At 39.8% G+C, this 25,038-nt stretch overlaps 1 protein-coding gene across 1 annotated transcript in view; it reads right to left on the bottom strand.

Annotated features, from left to right (window-relative positions):
• The window catches only part of SLC22A18 (solute carrier family 22 member 18), a 78,067-nt gene extending 53,249 nt beyond the window's left edge, over positions 1-24,818 (bottom strand). The window contains exons 1-5 of the mRNA XM_060768390.2: positions 24,759-24,818; positions 23,464-23,682; positions 18,489-18,586; positions 16,751-16,896; positions 13,088-13,220 (exon numbers count right to left, since the gene is read on the bottom strand). Of these exons, the coding sequence (XP_060624373.2) occupies positions 13,088-13,220; positions 16,751-16,896; positions 18,489-18,586; positions 23,464-23,646 (560 nt within the window). The 5' untranslated portion in view covers positions 23,647-23,682; positions 24,759-24,818. The remainder of the gene's footprint in view (positions 1-13,087; positions 13,221-16,750; positions 16,897-18,488; positions 18,587-23,463; positions 23,683-24,758) is intronic.
• Between the last annotated feature and the right edge of the window lie 220 nt (positions 24,819-25,038).

The raw sequence follows: 25,038 nt of genomic DNA, 5'->3' as shown, positions 1-25,038 counted from the left end.
TGCCCCCCCCCCCCCCCCCGGCTAAGAAACTCCCTCCCGACTGAAATTAGATCTGCTGCATCCCTCTTGACCTTCCAGAAACAAGTAAAATCCTGGCTATGGGATCAGGCCTTTGGAGAATAGGCTGACCTACTGACATGTTGACTTATTTAGAACTGATGGACTGCCCTTGGATAATGATTTAAATCAGTGACCACTGACTATTTGTTGTCTGTTTTTATATTGTTTTTATATTATTTATACAGTTTTATACTATTTATACTATTTTATATTGTTGTTACTATTACATTGCTGTTAATTGTATATTTATGTTTTGATGTGGGCACCATGGGGTGCCACTCTGTTAGCTGTCCTGAGTCCCTCTGCGGAGGTTGAGAAAGGACAGGATATAAAAGCCCTAAATAAATAAAGAAATAAAACACCTCCACCAGCTATTTCCTTGGGGGGGGGGTCCCAAAATGGTGCCCAGGGAAAATAGAGAATGCTGTTCCATTCAACTGTAAGATTCAGTTACTTCAACTATGGTAAGATACAATTCAATTACAATTGCCAGAGTGAAACAGGGGCTTGTACCCTTAGTAGTTGTGTTAAAAAGTGAAATTTAGCAGGTGTTACTTATTTTCTTGTTGTGTGACATCTACATCCACTGGAATTTCTTCTTCTGCGCAACGATGAAAAGTATAGGAGCCCTCACCAGTTTTCAGTCTGGCAACCCCCACTAAAATAAAATTCATTGCATATGGGGCAAGTGAGGAAAGGATGCTCTCTTGTCTTTGAGGCAAAAAGGAAGGCAGTGCTCTGGCTTTCCCTGTCAGCTGTCTTTGGATATCATGAAAGTGCAGGAAATAATTAGCTTATATTAGTGCAATTCCATAGCAGTTATGCCATGCATACTATGTAACAAATAATGGTCTGTTGATATGGGACCAACCAACTGCCTTTGACACCTGTGGTATGGTGTAGAGAGAGCCAGCATGAATGCTGGATTATTACTCTAAGGTTTGAATTCCTGCTTGGCCATGGAAACCCTCTGGGTAACCTTAGGCAAGGCATTCTCTCTCAGCCTTAGACGAAGGAAAAAGGCAAACTCCCTCTGAGCAAAGCTTGTCAAGAAAGCCCAGTATTAGGTTCATCATAAGTTGGAAAATGACTTGAAGGCACACAAGAAGAACAAAGTGTGGTGTGGGGGCTGGCTGTGGGGACTATCACAATGAATGTCTGCATTTTGAAAATTGTAACCACAATGTCACCAGAAGGGAAATGTCCTCCTTCCAGGGCCCATTATGCACAACACGCAACTATAGCATCACAGCAGGCACCACTTATGAAATCTAGAGCATCATTTCCTGCACTCGAAGGAACCCATGAACTCTGATGTCAGATCTCTTTGGAAATGGGACAGCTGTTCTTGTCTGTAGTCAAAGAAGTAAAAATGTGGTGAGGCTCAGAAGACATTTGATGTAACATTCATCTTGTGTTTTTTGGGTTTTTGTTTTCCTTTCAGAACACTGTCAAAACTCCCTGTTATTTGGCAGTGTAGGCATATGCATAGAGATCAAAGAATTGTTGGTTATAAAGGGCAAAGAGAACATTCCCCCATGATGTGAAAGGTTTTTTTCTTCTGTGCCCTTCCCCTGCGGCTGACATTTGCATCCTTTAGCAATGACATAAGGAACACTGGGAACAAAAAACTTCTTTATATTCTGAAATTTCTCCAGTCATTTCTTTTGCATATCTATAGGCGTCAACTGCTGAGGAAGGAAGTTTAAGTAGGCCATTAAATAGCTTTAAATTCCCCAAACCTCAAACAGCAGAAAGGCACATAAAAAAGATACATTGGCTGGATTAAACAAGGCATTGCTTATTTACAAGGGACTTCTGCTTTGCTTTGAAGTGTGTCCTAAACCCAAGACGTCATGAGCTGGAAGGCGATGAGGCTGAGTTGGAAGCTGAGCTCAGACTACCTCTCCTTTTCAGTAAACCAATATCATATCCCTGGACCAAAATCCGAGCCCTGTAAGGGCAATTCTTGATAAGGTAAAGGTTATCCCCTGATATTAAGTCCAGTCGTGTCTGACTCTGGGGTGTAGTGCTCATCTCCATTTCTAAGCCGAAGGGCCAGCGTTGTCCGCAGACACCTCCAAGGTCATGTGGCCGGCATGACTGCATGGAGCACCATTACCTTCCCATCGGAGCGGTACCTATTGATCTACTCACATTTGCATGTTTTTGAACTGCTAGGTTGGCAGAAGCTGGAGCTGATAGCAGACGTTCACGCCGCTCCCCGGAATCGAACCTGCCACCTTTCAGTCAACAAGCTCAGCAGCACAGCGCTTTAACCCACTTGACAAGTTTCCACAAAAAATGAATCTGACCATGTTGAGTGAATTTTGTATGTGTGCGCCTTTAAGTCAGCTGCTGATTTATGACAACCTTACGAATTTCATAGATTTTTCTTGGACAAGGGATACCCATTCCTAGTTTGATCAGTTTTCTCTTTGGAATTATTACCTACAGCAATTGGTATTCCTCTCCGATTTGTTTAAGAATGTACAGTATGAAGAACAACTGCGTAACTTGGGTGGGATTGGAGTATGCGAGACAGAAAGATGCAAACTGTGACCCTGATAATAAATCAATACAGTCATTTTTTTCTTCAACATACACAACAGATTTTAACCCAGAGTTTGATTCAGAATGTGGGAAGTTTGACCATAAGGCAAATCAAATCTAACATTCCCTTCACGTAAACTGTCATTGAAATGTGCCATTGTTAAAGACAGGTAAAAACAAGTTTGGGTTTGAACCTTGTCCTCTGTGGTGAGCAGAGACAGCCACGCATAAACCACATTGGGCCTCCATGACAAAGAAAGGATTCAATGTCTGGATGCTTCACATACCATTGGCACATTTACTCTCAAAGAATGGTATGGTAATTGATGAGAACTTTACATAGGAGAATAGTGGTGAACCCCAAAATGTGCTCTGAGCCATGGAAATAGTACATTTAACACCATTAGTGTCATTAGAATTTCATTTTTTATGCCAATACAAATGGATACGGAGAAAGACTGGATGAGGACAAAGAAGAAGGGAGGGGGGTAGAACTGGATTTTGGTGAAATGACACAGGACATATTGGATTAGATTTGATAAATAAAAAATAAAATAAGAATAACTGAGAAAAATCAACAGGAGAAAACCAGTATTTTGCATTGATAAAGGATTTGTATCAAGATAAACGTTATCTTGATAAAGATGCAGGATTTGTATCACAATAAGCTCAGAGTTCAGATTAACTTTATGACAAAGAATCTAGTTTTATGTTTTCACCAAAGAAGTCCCATAAAACAAGACAAACAGATAAGCTAAATCCATACCGGTTACAGATCCAGTTTCAAATTGCCCTTAGGAGTTTTTTGCAGCAGGTTTTTCTCCCAGGACCAGATTCAGATAGTGTTAAACCAAATCTCCAAGGGAGTTAATGAATAGTGCTCCCCATCTGAGTAAAACTGAAAGGAGGAGCACGTCTGATTCTGTGCAACCATTTGATGTCAAGAGCTTAAAAATGCAAAGGTAAGGAAAGTGTAGCCCCTGAGCTGTTTGTGGCCTCTAGGTTCCATTTGTTTGTTCCCTTCGCAGACTCTTTGGAAATACTACATTGGGTCATGGGAGAGCCTTCTCAACTGTGGGAACTCAACTGTGAAATTCCTTTTCTCTTGGGGGCCTCATTGATGTCAACACTCATCTCCTTCAGGTGTGAAAACTTGGCTACTCATCAAGGCCTTTGGGTCTCATTAACTTCTTGCCTCTTCTGGCTATCTTTTTATTTTTAGAAATAGTGTGCCATATGTAGGCTCACTATGTGACTGGGAGTAGTATTAGGACACTCATTAGAACAATGGAGCTCCCGGTGGCACAGTGGGTTAAACCCTTGTGCCAGCAGGACTGAAGACTGACAGGTCGCAGGTTTGAATGAGCTCCCTCTGTCAGCTCCGGCTCCCCATGTGGGGACATGAGAGAAGCATCCCACAAGGATGGTAAAACATCAAAAACATCCAGGCATCCCCTGAGCAACGTCCTTGCAGACGGCCAATTCTTTCACACCAGAAGCAACTTGCAGTTTCTCAAGTCATTCCTGACATGAAAAAATAGAGAATTCATGGTCTGGATATGTATCTCATATGCACACAAAATGCACCATACAACACAGCAGAAAGTTTCAGTTCAGCAATTATTTAGCTTTTCAACAGTACTGGGGTAGTGACGCTATGTAGAAAAGTGAAATCTGCTTGCTCTTCTGGATTATGTTAGCTGGGAAAAAGTGTCACTTTGAACATTCAGGATGCTGAAATTCAGGTAAAACTGGCAGATAGTTAAGCCACTAGCCATGGGAACCTTGTCCTTCAAAATGCCATGTGATCAAGAACAAAAGATTTTATTACATCCTGTGCCACCAATGCAAGCTGCTTGGCTAATCGGCAGCATCATTCCAAGCTGTAAAAATACCAGCATTTCTACTGTAACACAGAGAAAGAAGAACAAGATTGCTCAAGAAAGAATGGGGAAATTGCCTAGAAATAGAGCAGAGGTCTCAAGACCTTTGCACTGCTCCTTCTATGGTCCAATGCTTATCCTTTTAAACACCCACAGATTTTCCATTCCACTATCATGTCACTGAAATTCTCCAGAGCTGTTACATATAGTTATGGGAAAGTAGTCTAATGCTGCTTTAAGCCCATCTTTCCTATAGGATCCCAGAATTTGTAGTTTGGTTAGAAATTCTCTAGTTTTTCTGCATATTTCATTTATTGTTGCTGGGTAGTACTTTGTTTGCAAATAATAGAGTTTGCTTCGTGTAGACAAATTAGCTTGCTTGCTTTATTCCCAGTTCTTCCAATGATTCTGCATTGCCATGTTTATCACTGAACATTGTAATATAAAGTGCAATTAATATATGCTTACAATAACATTGCTTGAGGTTGGCATGCTACATTAGCGCATTGAATAATTTTGACTTGATGCTTTGGCTGTTTAAGAGCTATCTCATAGAGCCTCTCTTCACATACTGCCTCTAACTATGGGGATATTGTGCCCATAGAATTAATAATAATAGCTAGAGCTATAGTCTATGAGTTTATTTAATCCTATTAAAATAGACTTTTTACCATGGAATTTCTATTTATCTTGTGATCTTAGATCCATTTCAACTTAAGCAGGTGTGCCTGTAGCTTAGTAGGCCTCTGTGATAGTTTGCCTCAGTGGGAGAAAGGTCTCAATCTGTGAGAAGGCCTCACAGTGTGAGATAGTGATTATAATGTTTATATGTTTTAATATGCATTTTAACTCTGATTTTTAAATTTTTAATTTTAACTTAAATGTATTTAATTGTTTGTTCTCTGAAGGCATCAAATAGTTGCCATTTGTAAAGCCACCTTGAGTCCCCTTTGGGGTAGAGAAAGGTGGGATATAAATAGAATAAATAAATAAATAAATGCAACTCTAGAGTTTTCTGTCCACAAAACTACAATTTCCAGGATTCTATAGGATGTAGGCAAGGTAGCTAGTCGCATCAAAGTGGTATGATTACACAGCGTTGATACCTTCATGGAAAAATGAAAGCATTACTTTATCATGCCCAGCCTTTTCCTTATTTGCATTTCACCTCACTTTCTATTTATAGTGGTGAAACATATAATATTGATTAGCTAATATAATGACACAGAATTTATTCACTCAAGAAACAAAGCAAACGATTCCAGTCCAGTGATCATCAATAAGAAGAGACAATTGTCAGTTTGACTGGGAGGATTGGCTGCAAAGGTGGCTTTTATATACACATTTGCAGATTTGATTTTTTTGCATTTTTGATTATTCATGGATTTCTTTTAAATGCTCTCTCCAGGTTTCTCTATGTCTCTCAGTGCAACACTATGGTCAATTTTTGTATCAACAGTTATGGAGACACTGTTTCCTAAAAGAGGCAAACATATCAGAGCATAACATGTCCTGACCCATCATCATTCTTTTCTTCTTGTTTCTACTTCCACTAAGCCTGGAAAACCAAGTTGGGGATTCAGGAAGTTATAAGTCCAAAAAGGAACTTTCCCAAGCTCTGATTACATCTCACACTAAAATGTATGCCAAAGAATCGAAACCCTGTAGGCTGCCCTAAGATTCTGATGCAGATACAGAATTTAGAGCCAAGAATATCAGACAAAGAACTGAAACAAATTTTACCTTTTCTTCCTTTGTGTCAAAATTAAGTATATCAGCCCTCGTTGGCCTGCCAAAAAAGCAATGGATCTTAGGGGAAAAAAAGCAAAGTGAGCAAAAATTTCCAGTGACATTCTTTTCCCATGGCATCACAGCAAACAAAGTGGGGGATCATTTCATAAGAGATGAATACATTTCTTGGTTTCAAACAACAGAAAGCTAGTGGGACTTTATAGGAAATTATGCAACTTAAAATACAAACAGGGCTTTCTTGTAACTCTCTGGAATGTGTTAGGAGGAAGGCACTAGAACATTAGGCCAATCCCTTTCTTTCACAGGGGCTCCAGTGTGTTTCTGGATAGTGCCCACTGCAAAGCTTTTCCTGCTTGTACGATTGATCATGCACAGATGTTCTTCACAACCCCACCCATTGCTGCCATCATTGACACAACAGAGCTTCTAGTGCATTTAAATGCTTCTTTGGCTCATCTGAACACACACAGAGAATTGTATAAGATATACACCCATAGATACATAAGTTGGGTAGCTCTGACATATCCAATATGGGACATCAAGCTAGGATATGCCTGAAAGTGAACATAAATACAAACAGACAACAAACAATAACTTTGGTCAAAGGATTTATCAGGACCTAGGAGTGCTTTCACTCCTACTTACAAACAACACTGGTAGAGAGAGTGATGAAGTTTATTTCAAGTTTCAATAGAATTCAGAGCTGTGCATTCTACTGCAAAGTGCGCATGAACAATATCTAATGCATACACTATGAACCTTATCTAAGGTCTTCCCTACACTTTTAACATTTCTTTCATAGTTACAATCATAAGTTTGGCCACCGATATGATATGAACACTTATAAGGACATGTTAAAATTTAAGGCAAAATTGTAAGGTTATCATAAAATGTTCCTGAACTTTCATAAGCACTAAGACTTCCTACAGTTAGTAAAAAAAGTTTTAAAGCTAGTAACAGCGCATTTTTGAAAACCTAGATTACTATGAAGGAGAAAATGCAGTGAAAGCAAAATGGTGATGTGTTACAATTTGTTTGTTTGTTTGTTTATGGTATTTCTATGCTGCATTTCTCAGCCCAAAGGCAACTCAAGGTGGTTTACAACTGGCAACAATTTGATGTCACAATAGTAATAAAGCACAATTAAAATATTTGACACACATTATAAAAACCATATAAAAATCATTAAAAACATATAATCACCAGTCACTTCCTGTTAATTGCGTTATTTTTTAGAATTAAATAAAATTAATTAAATAAAATGTACTGTTCCAGGCTCATGCAGAAGGATTTTGTAAAAGAAGTGGAACATAGAAGAGTGCCCGTAGGAACACCCATTCCTCCATGTCATTGAAACAATTCAACATGGGTGAGTCTGACAGATCCCATTCCACATGTTTTAAAGCACTTTCCAGGTGCATTGGGCACTAAGAAGACAATTTCTCCACAACTCCTGTTCTCTCCTGTTTCTCAACAATTCTAATTCAGTTCAATGATGAAACACCACAGATGACAGCCAGAAGTACTATTGCGTTGTGTGAAGGGCTCCGTGATACTTCATCTTTGAACTGCATATGAGGGGCGGGGGGAGGAGGGGTTTGTGTGCAATTAAATCTATAATTGCCCCATCAAAAGGAGCTCCAAGTATGGTTCTATAGTAGTTACCTCTACAGTAGGGATGGGGATCTCTGACTCCAGACATTTTAAGCCAACTCCCTCCAAACCTGTCACCTATGTTAACTGGATTTTATGGGGGCTGTCGTCCAAAACATCTGGAAGGCAAAAGGCTCCCTACTAATGATTCTAGTGCAGATATTCCCAAACTTTAGCCCTCCTGATGTTTTGGACTTTAACTTTCAGATCCTCAGCTACTTTGGCCTATAAGTAGGAATTCTGGGAGGTGGTTTAAAATACCTGGAAGTTCAGAATTTGGGAAACACTGCTTTCATCCCATGATTTACACTTCTAATTTATGATGCATTAAATACAATGAGATTCACTTTTGGCATAAACACTTCAAAGAGGGTCAGAGAAGGAAACACAATACACATTAAAGTGTGTATTTCTTAGCTATCTATTTAACTGTAGCCACATCACCTGAATACAATGTCTGAATTTAAAATAGCATTAAAGACCAGTCTCTTCCAGCAGCTAATTTTAAATCCAGCTAATTTTACATTATGAATTCTAAATTATGTATTGGTTGTATGACTATGTATTCATTTTATAAGTTATTTTAAATTGATTTTTAACTGGGTGATGCATTATATGTTTTAAACTGATTGTGTATGTTTTACTATGAATATGTTGTTGTTCCCCATCTTGATTCATGGAGAGAGGTTGGTAAGAAAATAATAATAATAATAATAATAATAATAATAATACAAAAAACCCTACTCATAAGCAATTTGTTTTTGCTAACAGACAGATTATATTATTTCTCTGGTATTTGTGCTTTACTTTGTGATTTAGCAGTATGAAATGTAAAACTTTTTAAAAGCAATTCCGATATCATCATTTTCATTACTGAAGACACCGTATTAAAATATCTAAATGTTACTATCAGGTTGTAGTCCCTAATAAATATTAAAATAGTCTGAATGATATAAGATTCTTCCATTCATCAAATTCCATTAACAAACAAACAAGCCATAATTAAGTCTTTTCACTGAATTATCCCTCAGCATGGATTCTGATTGCTTTTCCAGTTTTTATAGTTAACTGAATATGAAAACAAAAGCATAAACAACTGCATTTGTACATATATATATTGTTTTTCTCTTTGCGCATAGCTATGTAAAATGCCATGTACACTGAAAATGTGTGCATGTGAAAGTTGCATTCAGAATTCTCCTTTCCTTTGCTTGTGGGAAGTCTCTGCACAGGGTTTTGCTTCCATGGCACAATACAATCCCTCTAATTTTCCCCAAGCCTTGAGCACCATCTAGTGTATATCAGAGTGAAGTATTCCATTATTGCGTTATATTTTCATGATGTTGGGACTGCATGCTCCTGTGAGACAAGAGGCTATGTTGACTGCAACAGTGCCGCTAGTAAGGTCTTCCATATCAAGCAGGCTTTTTCTGAGGAGCCAGACTAAATGTGACTAACAGTTAATGGAGAGCATGTATTGTCAAAGGCTTTCATGGCTGGAATCACTAAGTTGTTGTAGGTTTTTCGGACTGTATGGCCATGTTTTAGACGCATTCTCTTCTGACGTTTTGCCTGCATCTATGGCAGGCATCCTCAGAGGTTGTGGGGTCTGTTGGAAACTAGGAAAATTGGGTTTATATATCTGTGGAAAGTCCAGGGTAGGAGAAAGAACTCTTGTCTGTTGGAACTAGGTGTGAATATTTCAATTGGCCATCTTGATTAGCATTTGATGGCCTGACAGTTTTAAGGGATGGCTTGTTCCTGCCTGGGGGAATCCTTTGTTGAGAGGTGATTAGCTGTTGTCTGCAGAACATGAAAGGCACTGCAGACTATTTCAACCAGAGAAGTCAGCCATAACAGAGCACCTGATGAACCAACCTGGACATAGTATATTATTTGAGAACACATAAATGCTGGACCACTCTAACAACCACCATGTCAGGGAACACAGAGAAGCCATTGAAATCCACAAGCATGTAGACAATTTCAACAGAAAGGAAGAAACCATGAAAATGAACAAAATTTGACTACCAGTATTACAAAAAAACTCTAAAATTGTAACAGTAAATAAAGAACAACACTCAAACACAGGGGAACTTCAGACAAGAAACAATCAGGAACAGCTAATCACATCTCAACAAAGGATTCCCCCAGGAAGGAACAAGCCACACCTAAAAACTAAAATGGTCTAGGATAAAAAATGAACAGAAGAACAAGTGATTGAAATTTTTGAGGTCAATAGTTTGTTTATCACAAACACATTCTTCAAGCAACCAAAGAGAAGACTGTATACATGGACATCACCTGAATGAAACAGACTACATACTGTAATTGAAAGCTGAAGATTAAGAAGTTCCATTCTCTCTGTAAGAGCAAGAAACATATTGTGCCACAGAACATAAACTGCTAATATTAAAATAGAGTAAAATAAATAAGAATACTAAACCAACAAATGTGCTACAATAAAGCATTTCAAAGATAAGATAAAAGCAGATTTGTACTATTAAACCCCAAGGGTAATGGTCAGGGATGAATGCAAGAAAATATTACCTGCCACCAAAAAGAAAGAGAATCCTCAGTGGGTGACAGACTGAACTCTTCAAGCAGTTAAGGAAAAACAGGAAAAGAAAAAAAAAAACTAAAGTAAAAGGTGGCAGGAATAAGGCCAGAACTATGAAGGCAACTGTTCAGTGGCCTGTGAGCATGAACAAATAGAACTACTATCATAATCAATACAGAAAAACGATAACAGCAAAAGGAAGAACAAAAGACCTCTTTCACAAGATCTGAGGAAACAAATAGAAATTGAACCCAAAATTGAAGATTTATACAACCAGCAGGGGAGAACATTACAAGGCATAGTAGAAATTAAAAACAACAACAACTAGAAAATGCACTGAATAACTATATAAAAGGTGAAAGGATGACAGATTCATTCAAGGAAGCACCACTGGAAGATAAACCTACAATTTTAAACAATGAAGTGGAAGCTGAACTCAAGGCATGTTGGAATTGTCAGGAATTGATGGAACCAGGGATTGCAGTAACTGTGTGACCATTGCATGAATTTCCCATGGACATGGGTGCAAAACTAAGCAAAAGTAAATTATCGAACACACAGATGAAGTTCTATACAGGAATATTCAGCATGTTGTATTATAAAAGAAACTAAATATTATATATCAATGTTTAACTACTGTGTAAGCTTGTATATTTGCATTTTAACACTTTCCTTACAATTTTCACTCAAATGTCTTTTCTCCCTTAGGTTGGCTCTGAAAGCACATACCGAACAAGAGCAAAATAAATTATTATTATTATTATTGACTTTTTTTCAAGCTTAAAAAGACTGAAATAAACACTCCTCAGACAAATGACAGAAAATGTACATAGGCTGGATGATATTACCAATCACTATTTACTACTAGATATTTCAAGTAAAACCTGCACCATTTTGCCTATTTTTGTTATTTATTTAAGTGTTATCCCAAGGTTTCCACAGCAAAACTCAGGTTAAAAACTTAGTTATTTTCAAGCCAAGATTTATTCTGTATAAATTAAATATACAATTACATAATTAGGTTCATAGCATTTTATACTTTATACCTTGTTGAAAAATGCCTGTGTGTTTAGTGGTGTGATATTCAGTTGCTTTAAATGTGGTTACAGTTGATATATGGCTGATTTGGGCATACTTCTGGTTGTTTTAATGGCTTATACCAAGACCTGGGCATGGGGAGAGTGATCCCATTATCTCTGCAGTGCTTCTCAGCAGCATTCAGTAACTTTGAAAATGGCATCTTTCTGAGCCATTCAGCTGATACGGGAAGTGGGAACTGCATTGCCTGCACATTTCTCCCAACAGAAGGAGTTGTTAACCATCTACAAAGTCCCACATGGCTTTGGGACTGGACATCTGTAAGACCACCTCCTCCCGTATGAGCCTACTTGCATGTCCATCCACGAAGAGAGTCTAGGTTGAAGGATGCACAAGGCAGGGCCTCAAATATGGAAGGGCTTCCCATGTAAAGGCAGGTTTTGGCTCCATGCCTTTTTGGGTTTTTGACAGATAAAGTTGTGTAGTTTGGGTGGATCTTTGGCTTTTCAATTTTTTAAAATAAATAATTTATAAAAGTATTTCTCATTACTCAGCATTCCAGGGTTCCTGAGGTGAAAGGTAATGCACAACAACAAACTTAAAAATAAACACCTATCGTTTTGTGTCATGAGCTAAAATAATGAGGTAATTTAAAGGCCCTCTCACAAATCACCTTTTCAGACAATGCATTAAAAGTAGCACCATTGAATGTTATTTTCATTATTTTCTGTTTAAAATGATATGAAGTATCATTGTGAGAAGATTAACTGACACCTCAGAAACCGGGGTATCAAAAGTAGTCTTTAGTCAAAATTCTGAATAGAGAAGCCATAAACAAGAATTACAAAGCAGCAGATCCGTGACATTTCATGGGCAGGGAACTTAGCATTCAGCTTGGATTTTGATTCCCTGAAGCCGTTTACCCTCTTTCAAATGTGGAATTCCTCTAAAACAAGTTTCCAGAAGCAGACTGCATATTCAAAGATACATTATCATCTCACTTAAACTAAAGGCAAGTAGTTTATCACATCAACATTTATTGGCTATTTCTGTGCCTGCTGGGCTCAAGCTCATATCATGTTCTTGACCTGTCTAGAAATTCCGGTTCTGAGAACATGCCTTTTCTCACTTCTATCTTCCTTATTGTTGCGTGGCACTTATTTGAATGTGGAACGCCCTTAATGGCCTTGCCTCAGACTTTGCCCTTTCTCAGCTCTGAGCACACATCTGCCTTCATTTATTCTGAAGCTGCAATTCCCTTTGGCAACCTAGTTATGTATTATTTACATATAGCTATGGAGAGAGAAAGGCAGTCTGGTGGTGTTTTGAGTTTTGGACTAGGACTCTGGAGACGAGGTTTTGAATGCTCACACAGTCATGGACAAGTCAGTCTTTCAGCCTTAGGCAACGGTAATGGAAATTTTCCCCTGAAAAGATTTTGAAAAGAAGACCCTATGAGAGTGTCATCATAAGTCAGAGCAAACTTAAAGGCACATGAAAGCAACAAGAAGGGAAAGATGTTTCCTATTGCACACGTGCATTGTGCATGATCAAAACAATAAATAATACTGTAGAAAGTGATACTCACCCAAAATTGGTGGCCAAGGTGCCACCAAGCGAAGATCCAATGATTATTCCTACTCCAAAACAGAGTCCAAGTTTTCCTAAAGCATCAGCACGTTTGGCAGGAGTGGTTAAATCTGTTATGACCATTTGGGCACCTCAAAAAAGAATGGAAAATTACTGGTTCTTATTACAATATGGAAACACAGACATGGATTTCCCCTTTAAAATAAAGTAATGACAAATTCATGGGCTTATCCAAAATTCTTAGTTGCATATCTTTACAGATCATCAGTGGTCACCTCGACCCACCCAGGAAAATCTCCTCTACATACCTAGGGAGGCACATTTGGAAGCTACAAGGCGTAGAGCTTTTTCGATCTATGCTCCAATTCTGTGGAACTCATTGCCTCCATATATTAGAGAAAGGTCGGAGTTGTGACCTTTTGCAAAGGCGCTCAAGACTTGGCTGTTTGGTTGTGCATTTAAGTAACCGGATCAAATTTTGCCATAGTCACTGCCGAATGTTTTTATGTTGAATATTTTTATGTTGAATGTTTTTATATTGAATGTTTTATATTGTGTATAAACTGTTTTAAATTATAAGTCGCTCGGAGCACCTTGGTGGAGAGCGACTAATTAAGAAATAAAGTGATGATAATGATGATATATGTAAAATGCCATCTAATTTGACCATATTTATTTATTTATTATTTGAACTTATGTGCCGCCACTCCCCTGGGGCTCGGAGCGGCTTACAAGAACAGGCTAAAATCGAACACAATTTAAAACAATTTAAAACAATTTAAAAATAATCAGAGATCAAAGGCCCGTCGAAATAGGTATGTCTTACATGCCCTGCGGAAAGCTGATAAATCCCGCAAGGCACGGACTTCAGGTGGCAGAGTATTCCAGAGTGACGGTGCCACTGCTGTGAAGGCTCTGCATCTGGTTGCTGTTAGACGCAAGGTCTTGACACTGGGAATTTCCAATAGATCTTGGTCCTCAGAACGGAGGGATCTCTGGGGTTGGTAGGGGGTGAGGCGGTATAAATTAGCAATGCAAGATGTCCTGACATCTAGGGGTTGTCTTAAGTGGGGGTGAGGTGTCTGTGGGCATACAGGCAGTTCTTGAGTTACAAACAACTCAGAGTTAAGAATGGAGGTGAGACAACAGGAAGTGAGAAATCTACCCCTATGAAGAGAAATTCACTCCTGAAAGAGTTATCATAGGGAAAAGGTGTCTTCATTGGAGCTTTCTCACCAATCTTTGTTTCCACAGCAAGCCACAGTTTTCAAAATCTAATTGTCAGAGGAACATAAAGTGAGGTGAAATCTTCTGAGCATGGGCACAGACAGCAAAACAAACCCCACGGGGGTGTTAACCCTTCTTGGTGCGATCCAAAGTTTATCTATCTATCTATCTATCTATCTATCTATCTATCTGGAGTTATATTTTTAAAAAATGTACCTGTTCCAACTTATAAACAAATTCAATTTAACAACAAATCTTTAGAACATATATTGTAACTTGAAGACTGTAGTTTGACACTGCTTTAACAGCATGACTCAATGGGATAGAATCCCGGATTTTGTAATTTGGTGAGGCAAATTAACCCTGTGACAGAGAGGGTTAAAAGCCCTGTAAAACTACAACTCATAAAATTCCATACCATTGAGCTATGACACTAAAAGTGGTAACAAACTGCATTAATTCTAGTGTAGAACACAACCTGTTGCTCTCCAGGTGTTTTGGACTTCAGCTCTCAGAATTCCTGACCAAGCTGGCTAGGGTTTCTGGGAGTTGGAGTACCAAATACCTGGAGGGTATAGGTTGTGCAGGCCTGGTGTAGATGTACCCTTTGATAGGAAGGAGCAAATTTGTATTAGAACGGGAGTGTTGACACAGTTCATTTCTGAACTTTCCTTAATGGCATAATTAAAAGGACTATGATGAACACTTAACCTTCAGAAATTAACAGTATTCCATCATTGAGTGATGGGAGATTTATCTGTTTATTACTGTGTGGGTAAGCTTTTATTACATTTTTAAACTGGGAAATCTGTGGAATTCTATGGTAATTATGTGTATGGTTTTGTGATTATTGTAAGATGTTTTGAAGGTGTGTTTGGATACACAAGTGGAGTGTCCTGATTAAAATCTTAGGGTCCATGGAGACAGACAACAAATAAAGGAACTGTCTTGGTTTTACCTGTGTCCAAATGACACCTTAGGATACTTAGAGTAATCTGGAGTAAACTGGGATTTTTCAGTTTATTATAGATTAATTAAACATGTGGAAAGATCCGGACCAGCTTCAGAATGGACTTCCTTCTTTCCATGCAGTTGAGACACAGTAAAGTTAGTTATGGGTGAAACTAGGGGTCCATCTACACTGCCATATAAAATCCCGATTATCTGCCTTGAACTGGATTATATGGCAGTGTAGGCTCATATAATCCAGTTCCAGTCAGATAATCTGGAATATCTGCTTTGATAATCTGGATTATATGGCAGTGTAGAAGGAGCCTATGTAACAACATTTGAAAAAAATGTTTTCCTGGTTTGAAAGTGTTATTTCCTGTTTAATTGTGTGGCACTTACTTTGAAAGTAGTTGTTATACTCCAAAAAGTTCATTTTTGTGGCTGGCACAAACTATGTTGAATTGATTGAGACAGTCTATGAGATAGTATTCACTGAAAAACTACAGTAAACTGTGCTGTAGGATGTCCCACAAAATAAAGTTTTTGCAGTTTAATAAACTGTTTACATGTTTTTATGATAGAACCAATTAGGAAGTGCCATTTATAACCCAGGAATAGAAATCGTGTTATATTGCCTAATCTGGATTATATGGCAGTGTAGATTCAACCTAGGATTATGGCAATAGTGTGACAATCATGACTAAGTATTGACATTGAATATGAAAGTTACTTCGACTACCCATCCATAATTTAACTAAGTATCTGATACAGAGTTTTGTCCTCATAAATGAATACATAGGATTAAGTTTCATCTAGCTCAGTAGGCCTTCCTTTGAAATAGATATGCATATGATTGCATTGCCACAAAATAAAAATAAGTTATTGTCGAAGGCTTTCATGGCCGGAATCACTGGTTGTTGTAGGTTTTTTTCGGGCTATATGGCCATGGTCTAGAGGCATTCTCTCCTGACGTTTTGCCTGCATCTATGGCAAGCATCCTCAGAGGTAGTGAGGTCTGTTGGAACTAGGAAAAGGGGTTTACATATCTGTGGAATGACCAGGGTGAGACAAAGGACTCTTGTCTGGTGGAGCTAGGTATGAAAAATAAGTTAGGCAATGGTTAACCTAGATCAGCTTTCCATAAAAAACTCCCCACAGATGTTTTGTACTACAAATTCCATTCTTGACTATAAGCCATGCTAACTGAAGTTGATGGGGGTAGTACTTTAGTGCATTTGGAAGGCAATAATCTGGGGAGAGCAAATCAACATTATCTCACCTTCTTGCTTGATGATACATTGTACATTCCTCTTGAATTCACTTTGTTTTATTCCTATCATGCACAACATCAAACAAGCTGACTCTATCTTCCACATAATCAGAAGTCAGTTAAAGGACACTTCACAAAAAGGGTTTCTTAGTTTGACTGTAAACCAGAACTGAGTAGACTGACTCCAACTTTTGAATAATTTAGTAACATTACCTGGTAGTCCATGCATAAAGATGGACGGACACCTAGAAAGAAAGAGCAACGGGACACTTGTGGACACTGACAGAAGGAAGAAGCACAAAGATCCAGCCAGATATGAAAGAGTTAAGGCAGCCCTGGTTCCAAACTGGTCTGCAAATCTGGCAAAGGAAAGAAAGAATTTAGAGAAGGAATTGGTTGCTATCCTGTCATCATCATCATCATCATCATCATCATCATCATCATCATCATCATTTACCATCCTGGAAAATTTGTTTTAGCTTTCTTAGTAATAGTAATACACAGAGAAACTATTGAACATTTTTAAGATAGTCAACAGAACTACAGAGCACCAACTGATGATATATTATAAAAAAAAATCTCAATGCACACACTCTTTGCCTTTTCAGGAAGTAAAATTTCATTTTAGCTGATCTAGGGCTTCCCTTTCTTCTAGTAGGAATTCCACATAGGAAGAAAGAAATACCAATTTATAAACAAAATCAACTGTTGTTTAACAGTGACATGTAGCTAGAAAAAGGTAAAGATAAAGGGTTGTTGTAGGTTTTTTGGGCTATATGGCCGTGTTCTAGAAGCATTCTCTCCTGACGTTTCACCTGCATGTATGGCAGGCATCCTCAGAGGTTGTGAAGTAAAGATAAAGGTTTCCCCTTGACAAAAAGTCTAGTCGAGTTCGACTCTGCGGGGTGGTGCTGACCTTCATTTCTAAGATGAAGAGCTGACGTTATCTGTAGACATCTCCTAGGTCATGTGGTCAGCATGATTCATGGAGTGCTGTTACCTTCCTGCCAAAGTGGTACCTATTGATCTACTCACATTTGTATGTTTTTGAACTGCTAGGTTGGCAGAAGCTGGGCCTAACAAAGGGAGCTCACTCCGTCTATGGATTCGAACTACTGACCTTCCAATCAGCAAGTTCTGCAGTTTAGCTCGCTGCACCACCATGACCATGTAACTAGAAGTTGCCTCTTAATAATGCATGATGTAGTTCACTTTCAGAGGGCATTCTATCTTGGATAGCATAACTAAAGGAAAATACTGTAAACTTTCCTAGAATTTTTAAAGGAGCACAACTTTGAAAAGTACAACTTAGAACTTTATCACATTGACTCCCATCAGATGACGCAGGCTTGACCCCGCCTCCGTTCATCTTGAAGTGTCAGGAAGCATCACAAGACAATTTCTTGCCCACGATGGAGAGGTAAATGGATTTTTGGTGCTTTCTCCCCATCTGATAGGGGAAAGGCCAATGTGGCGATGCATCTGATGGGGACAGGGCATCAATGCACCTTATCCCCCTGCCCAATGGGGAAAGAGGAAAGTTGCCTGCCATTTCACCAGCGATTGCCAGTGAAACTGTAAAAAATAATTTAATAATTTTAAAGTATTTTAGATTTATTAGATCCTTATTCTGTGGCATATGGTTGATTAATTTGGATTGAGTACATTCCATTTAAATATTTAAATGGAGGTTAGTGTGAAGAGGTCCTATTTTAACCTTATTCTCTGTAGTCTACATAATAAGAGGTTAATAATTATTTCTTGGAACACAAATCAGTAAGAGTCAATGATATGATAGGAAGGAATCTTTCATTCCTCTTCTGTCAGACAAAGCAATCCAGATGGCTACTGAAACTACTTTCCTGAACTGAGAAATTAAATGGTATTATAGAATTGATTCCAAATAATTCTGCCATTTCATAGGGTTCACAAGAATATTTGTTATATCTACCTCCCAAATATGGGACCTCCCAAAAGTTGAAGAACACCAAAGATTGTTTGCAAGTAGCCAAATTCGACTGCATCCAAACCGAGGCTGGTCGCCAAATACTAAAGCAGGGTGGGACATCAAAAAAGAAGGGTTGAATGTTATATTTCTTTATGAATGAAACACTAACAATACATCTTACAATTTTAGTAGTGCCAAAGGTAGTCTCTTAAATTTGCACATTGAAGTTTGCCAGAAGACCAACATCTGACTCTATCACATCACATTGTTCTCTAAAGTAGAGTTTAGAGCAGAAGTGGGGAATTTGTAGTTTTCCAGATATTTTTGTACAGCAACTCCTATTATCCTTAACAAGCATAGCTAATGTTGAGGGATAACACATATTACTGTCCAACATTGAAGTCTTAATTCTTATATGGTTGATTTCCCCATCATCCATTCGAGGTGCAGTACATTATAGAATGAATGCAGTTTGACACCACTTTAACTGCAATGGCTCAATGATGTGGAAACCTGGGATTTGTAGTTTGGTGAGGCATCAGCACTCTTTAGCAGACAAGACTAAAGTCCTACAACACCCAGTATTCCATAGCATTGACCTATGGCAGTTAAAGTGAGTCACGTTTCATTATTTCTAGATGTACCCTGAGTCTTTATCCTTGGTACCTCCAATACCTATCTTCTCCCTTCCTGCCAATAGTACATAGCAACACTGCCTACCAGAGCAGTGTCAAGGCTGTTTTTTTTACAGACCTCATTTTATGGAATTATTTTTAAAGACCCAGTGCTACTTGCTGTGTTGTATATTTAAAATTAACACTGTTGATCTCATTTACTATTTTATTACAGGCCATTGCAGCTGCCATCCACTCCCAGCTGAGTCCAGTGATGAGATCAATTGTAACGGGATACATCAGGCGCACTGTTGCTGCCTTTCTGCCAAACACCTTACCAGTAGAGCCCTCCTAGCAAAGATGCTTGTTCTGAGATTAAACAGCCAAAGATTCCAGCCAGAATGAGGCATCCAGCTATTCAATCAACTATGAGATAGTATCTGGATAGACCCCACCCCTGGATCCCATTGTTAGGGTCAGCTGGGGAGGGGGCAATAGCCCCAGGAAGAAAGAAAAACATGCCAATTTAAATGTTTTGTTGTTCATTCGTTCAGTCGTCTCCGACTCTTCGTGACCTCGTGGACCAGCCCACGCCAGAGCTCCCTGTCGGCCGTCACCACCCCCAGCTCTTTCAAGGTCAGTCCAGTCGCTTCAAGGATGCCATCCATCCATCTTGCCCTAGGTCGGCCCCTCTTCCTTTTGCCTTCCACTTTCCCCAGCATAATTGTTTTCTCTAGGCTTTGCTGTCTCCTCATGATGTGGCCAAAGTACTTCAACTTTGTCTCTAGTATCCTTCCTTCCAGTGAGCAGCCGGGCTTTATTTCCTGGAGGATGGACTGGTTGGATCTTCTCGCAGTCCAAGGCACTCTCAGCACTTTCCTCCAGCACCACAGCTCAAAAGCATCGATCTTCCTTCGCTCAGCCTTCCCTATGGTCCAGCTCTCACATCCGTATGTTACTACAGGGAATACCATGGCTTGGACTAGGTGGATCTTTGTTGCCAGTCTGATGTCTCTACTCTTTACTATTTTATCGAGACTGGACATTGCTCTCCTCCCAAGAAGTAAGCGTCTTCTGATTTCCTGGCCACAGTCTGCATCTGCAGTAATCTTTGCACCTAGAAATACAAAGTCTGTCACGGCCTCCACATTTTCTCCCTCTATTTTCCAGTTGTCAATCATTCTTGTTGCCATAATCTTGGTTTTTTTGACGTTCAGCTGCAACCCGGCTTTTGCGCTTTCTTCTTTCACCTTGATTAGAAGGCTCCTCAGCTCCTCCTCGCTTTCGGCCATCAGAGTGGTGTCATCTGCATATCTGAGGTTGTTAATGTTTCTTCCAGCAATTTTCACCCCAGCTTTGCATTCATCCAGCCCCGCACATCGCATGATGTGTTCTGCATACAAGTTAAAAAGGTTGGGTGAGAGGATGCAGCCTTGCCGTACGCCTTTCCCAATCTTGAACCAGTCTGTTGTTCCGTGGTCAGTTCTGACTGTTGCTACTTGGTCCTTGTACAGATTCCTCAGGAGAGAGACAAGGTGGCTTGGTATGCCCATCCCACCAAGAACTTGCCACAATTTATTATGATCCACACAGTCAAAGGCTTTAGAGTAGTCAATGAAGCAGAAGTAGATGTTTTTCTGAAACTCCCTGCCTTTCTCCATTATCCAGCGGATATTGGCAATCTGGTCTCTGGTTCCTCTGCCTTTTCTAAACCCAGCTTGAACATCTGGCAACTCTCGCTCCATGTATTGCTGGAGTCTTCCTTGCAGGATCTTGAGCATTACCTTACTGGCATGAGAAATAAGGGCCACTGTACGGAAGTTGGAGCAGTCTTTCGCATTTCCCTTTTTTGGTATGGGGATGTAAGTTGATTTTTTCCAGTCTGATGGCCATTCTTGTGTTTTCCATATTTGCTGGCATATGGCATGCATCACCTTGACAGCATCATCTTTTAAGATTTTAAACAGTTCAGCTGGGATCCCGTCGTCTCCTGCTGCCTTGTTGTTAGCAATGCTTCTTAAGGCCCATTCAACCTCACTCCTCAGGATGTCTGGTTCTAATTCATTCACCACACCGTCAAAGCTATCCTCGATATTGTTATCCTTCCTATACAGATCTTCTGTATAATCTCGCCACCTTCTCTTGATCTCTTCAGCTTCTGTTAGGTCCCTGCCATCTTTGTTTCTTATCATACCAATTTTTGCCTGAAATTTACCTCCAATGTTTCTAATTTTCTGGAAGAGGTCTCTTGTCCTTCCTATTCTGTTGTCTTCTTCCACTTCCATGCATTGCTTGTTTAAAAATAGTTCCTTGTCTCTTCTGGCTAACCTCTGGAATTGCGCATTTAACTGGGTATATCTCCCCTTATCCCTGTTTCCTTTTGCTTTCCTCCTTTCTTGGGCTACTTCCAGTGTCTCAGCAGACAACCATTTTGCCTTCTTGGTTTTCTTTTTCTTTGGGACGTACTTTGTTGCCGCCTCCTGAACAATGTCGCGGACTTCTGTCCATAGTTCTTCTGGGACACTGTTTACTAAATCTAGCCCTTCAAATCTGTTCTTCACTTCCACTGTATATTCGCTAGGAATGTTAGTGAGATCATATCTAACTGGTCTGTGTATTTTCCCTGATCTCTTTAGTTTTATTCTAAATTGAGCAATAAGGAGTTCGTGATCTGAGCTACAGTCAGCCCCAGGTCTTGTTTTCACCGACTGGATGGATGTCCGCCACCTTTGGCTGCAAAGGATGTAGTCAATCTGATTTCGGTGTTGACCATCTGGTGAAGTCCATGTATAAAGCCGTCTTTTAGGTTGTTGGAAGAGAGTGTTTGTTATACACAGCGGGTTTTCCTGGCAGAATTCTATCAGCCTGCGTCCCGCTTCATTTTGTTCTCCCAGACCATGCTTGCCTGTGATCCCAGTTGTCATTTGACTTCCCACCTTGGCATTCCAGTCTCCTGTAATGAAAATAATGTCTCTTTTTGGTGTATTATCCAGTAGGTCCTGCAGATCCTCATAGAACTGATCTACTTCTGCTTCTTCAGCAGCTGTGGTTGGGGCGTATATTTGGATCACTGTAATGTTGAAAGGCTTTCCTTGCACTCGAATTGAGATCATTCTGTCATTTTTTGGGTTGTATCCAAGCACTGCTTTAGCGAATTTCTTATTAATTATGAAGGCTACTCCATTTCTTCGATGTTCCTCTTGTCCGCAGTAGTAGATCTGGTGGTCATCTGATGTGAAGTGGCCCATTCCAGTCCATTTCAGTTCGCTGACCCCCAGAATGTCTATCTTTAGTCTTGACATCTCACCAATAACAACATCCAATTTGCCCTGGCTCATAGATCTTACATTCCAGGTTCCTATGGTGTGTTGATCTTTAGAGCATCGGATTCGTCGTTCACCTCCAGTACCGTCGGCCGCTAGCCTTCCTTTCGGCTTTGAGCTAGCTGCGTCATCACATCTGGGGCTAGTTGAACTTATCCTCTGCTCCTCCCCAGTAGCATTTTGGCCATCTTCCGACCTGGGAGTCCCATCTTCCAATGGCATACCGACATATCTCTGGTTGTACTGGTCCATTTAGTTTTCTTGGCAAGGATACTGGGGTGGTTTGCCGTTGCCTTCCCCAGGGATCACGCTTGGTCTGACCTCTCTGCCACGACCGTCCCGTCTTGGGTGGCCCTTCACGGTTTCGCTCATGACATCATTGAGGTGCTCAAGCTCCAGCGCCACAACAAGGCGGTGACCCTTTGCTGGAGTTTAAATGAATTTAAATGTGTGCAGCAGAAATGTGCTGCCATCAAAAAAAAAATCAGTCAGGTGTATTACAAGCAGATGTGGCACTAATGGAGTGAATCCAAGGTAGTTCTGGAATACTCCAATTGCAACGGAATTATTTTGCTGGTGTAGACAACCTCCTGGAAGTATTGCTTGTTTACTGAGGAAAATGTGATGCTGAAACTAGATAGAACGGTAATCTGACCCAGGAAAGCTATCCCTTGTAACAATAAATAATCCAGGAGGATATTTAAGGGTTTTACTTTTCATATGTTTAGACTAAACATGTGCAAAAAGTTGCACAGGAACTTACAAGGGAAAGCAAACAAGCAACAACAACAAAAAGATTTTGCTCTTCATATCGCAACAAAGGAATATACACTCTAAACTGTTTTGGTCTGTCACTGCCAACTTGCTCTCATTACAAGGAAGAAGTGTTTGTTTCAGACAGCTATATTTCTATGTAACAAATATTTTTTAAAGAATGCATTTATGAATGCATCTCAGTGATTCTGACTCAGATGCATGGGGCAACCACTTTTTCGAAGGCCATTTTTAAGATCCATGAAGGAGTAAAAAAATCATACTCACTGGTACAATCCCAATCTGCATGAACATACAGCTCAGGTCCACAGCTGTCACCAGATACATAATTTGGATCACCCATTGTGCTGAGGTCGTATTTACTGTTGTGTCTTGATCATCTTTTACCAAAGGCTCTTCTTTCAGTTTCACTCTTTGTTGAGCCATTTCAGAGGGGGCTCCTGCATTCATGCTGCACAGGAGAAGCTGTTCGGCACAACGGCTTTCCTTGGAGGAATGAAAGTAAAAATGAACTTTCACCTGTGGCATGTTTTGGACTTGGAGGTGGTGCACTCTTGCTGACTCACTGACAAACTCCACCCTTTTTAACCATAGCATTTTCGTGTAGACAAGTGCTAGGTTTGAAACTATCTGCTTAGACAAAAATCAATCAGATTTGCATAAATTGTGCATTGGAATTACTACTGTGCAATGAGATTGTAGCCATGCAGCAGAATTCTATACATGTTCTCTAAGAAAGAAGCACTGTGTTCCATGGGGTTTGCTCCCTAATATATATGGCTATTATTACAATCTCAGAGAATCTGAAATATATGTCACAACAGACCTCTGTGTTTTGTGTGTCAGGAGTGACTTGAGACACTGCAAGTTGCTTCTGATGTGAGAGAATTGGCTATCTGCAAGGACCTTGCCCAGGGGACACCTGGATGTGTTACAATCTTGTGGGAGGCTTCTCTCATGCCCCTGCATGAGAAGCTGGAACTGACAGATGGGAGCTCACCCTACTCCCTGGATTTGAACCGCTGACCTTTCAGTCAGCAGTCCTGCTGGCACAAGGATTTAACACATTGTGCCACCGGGGGCTTCTACCATGTGGGTGTGTTGGTGTGTGTGTGTGTGTGGGGGGGGGGGGGGTACTGCTGCTTTATATTTACTTCTTTTGGACTACTGTTCCCAGAATCCTTCAGCTACTGTGACCACAAACTATGTTGGTTGGGAGACTGGGTGCTGTAGTTCCAAAACCCTTTAATGTGCTATTACAATGTATGCCCACTGATGTTCTATTCAAGTGTATGCTAAAAGGCATGACAGGTTGTCTGGAAATTAATGCATAGTGAATTTTAACAGATCACATTGTATGTGTGATCCCTTTCTGGCATACACTTTCTTTCAGACTCAAAGTCAAATACTAAACTGGTTGTTGTAGGTGTCTGGACCAGATAGTTCCGAAGTATAGTAAATTTCCCAGCACTCAAATGTTGTATAAATGAATGACAAAATGAATATGTGAAAACAACATTGAGCTTGATGATTACATTGTAAGTGAAAAAGTGTTTACTCACAGATTAGTAACAGGTCAACGGCAACAGACAGATCTGCTGAGTTTAGACAACTCTACTCCACTTGCGAGCCCCTGGTGGCGCAGTGGTTAAAGCACTGAGCTGCTGAGCTTGTTGACCAAAAGGTCGCAGGTTCAAATCCAGGGAGCGGCGTGAGCTTCCGCTTTCAGCCCCAGCTTCTGCCAACCTAGCAGTTCGAAAACATGCAAATGTGAGTAGATCAATAGGTACCACTCTGGCAGGAAGGTAAGGATGCTCCATGCAGTCATGCCGGCCACATGAC

This window comes from Anolis sagrei, chromosome 1 (genome assembly GCF_037176765.1).
Source record: "Anolis sagrei isolate rAnoSag1 chromosome 1, rAnoSag1.mat, whole genome shotgun sequence".
In the NCBI taxonomy this organism is placed as follows: Eukaryota; Metazoa; Chordata; class Lepidosauria; order Squamata; family Dactyloidae; genus Anolis; species Anolis sagrei.
The sequence above is the reverse complement of the archived record's forward strand: the minus strand, read 5'-3'. Positions and strand labels throughout refer to the sequence as shown.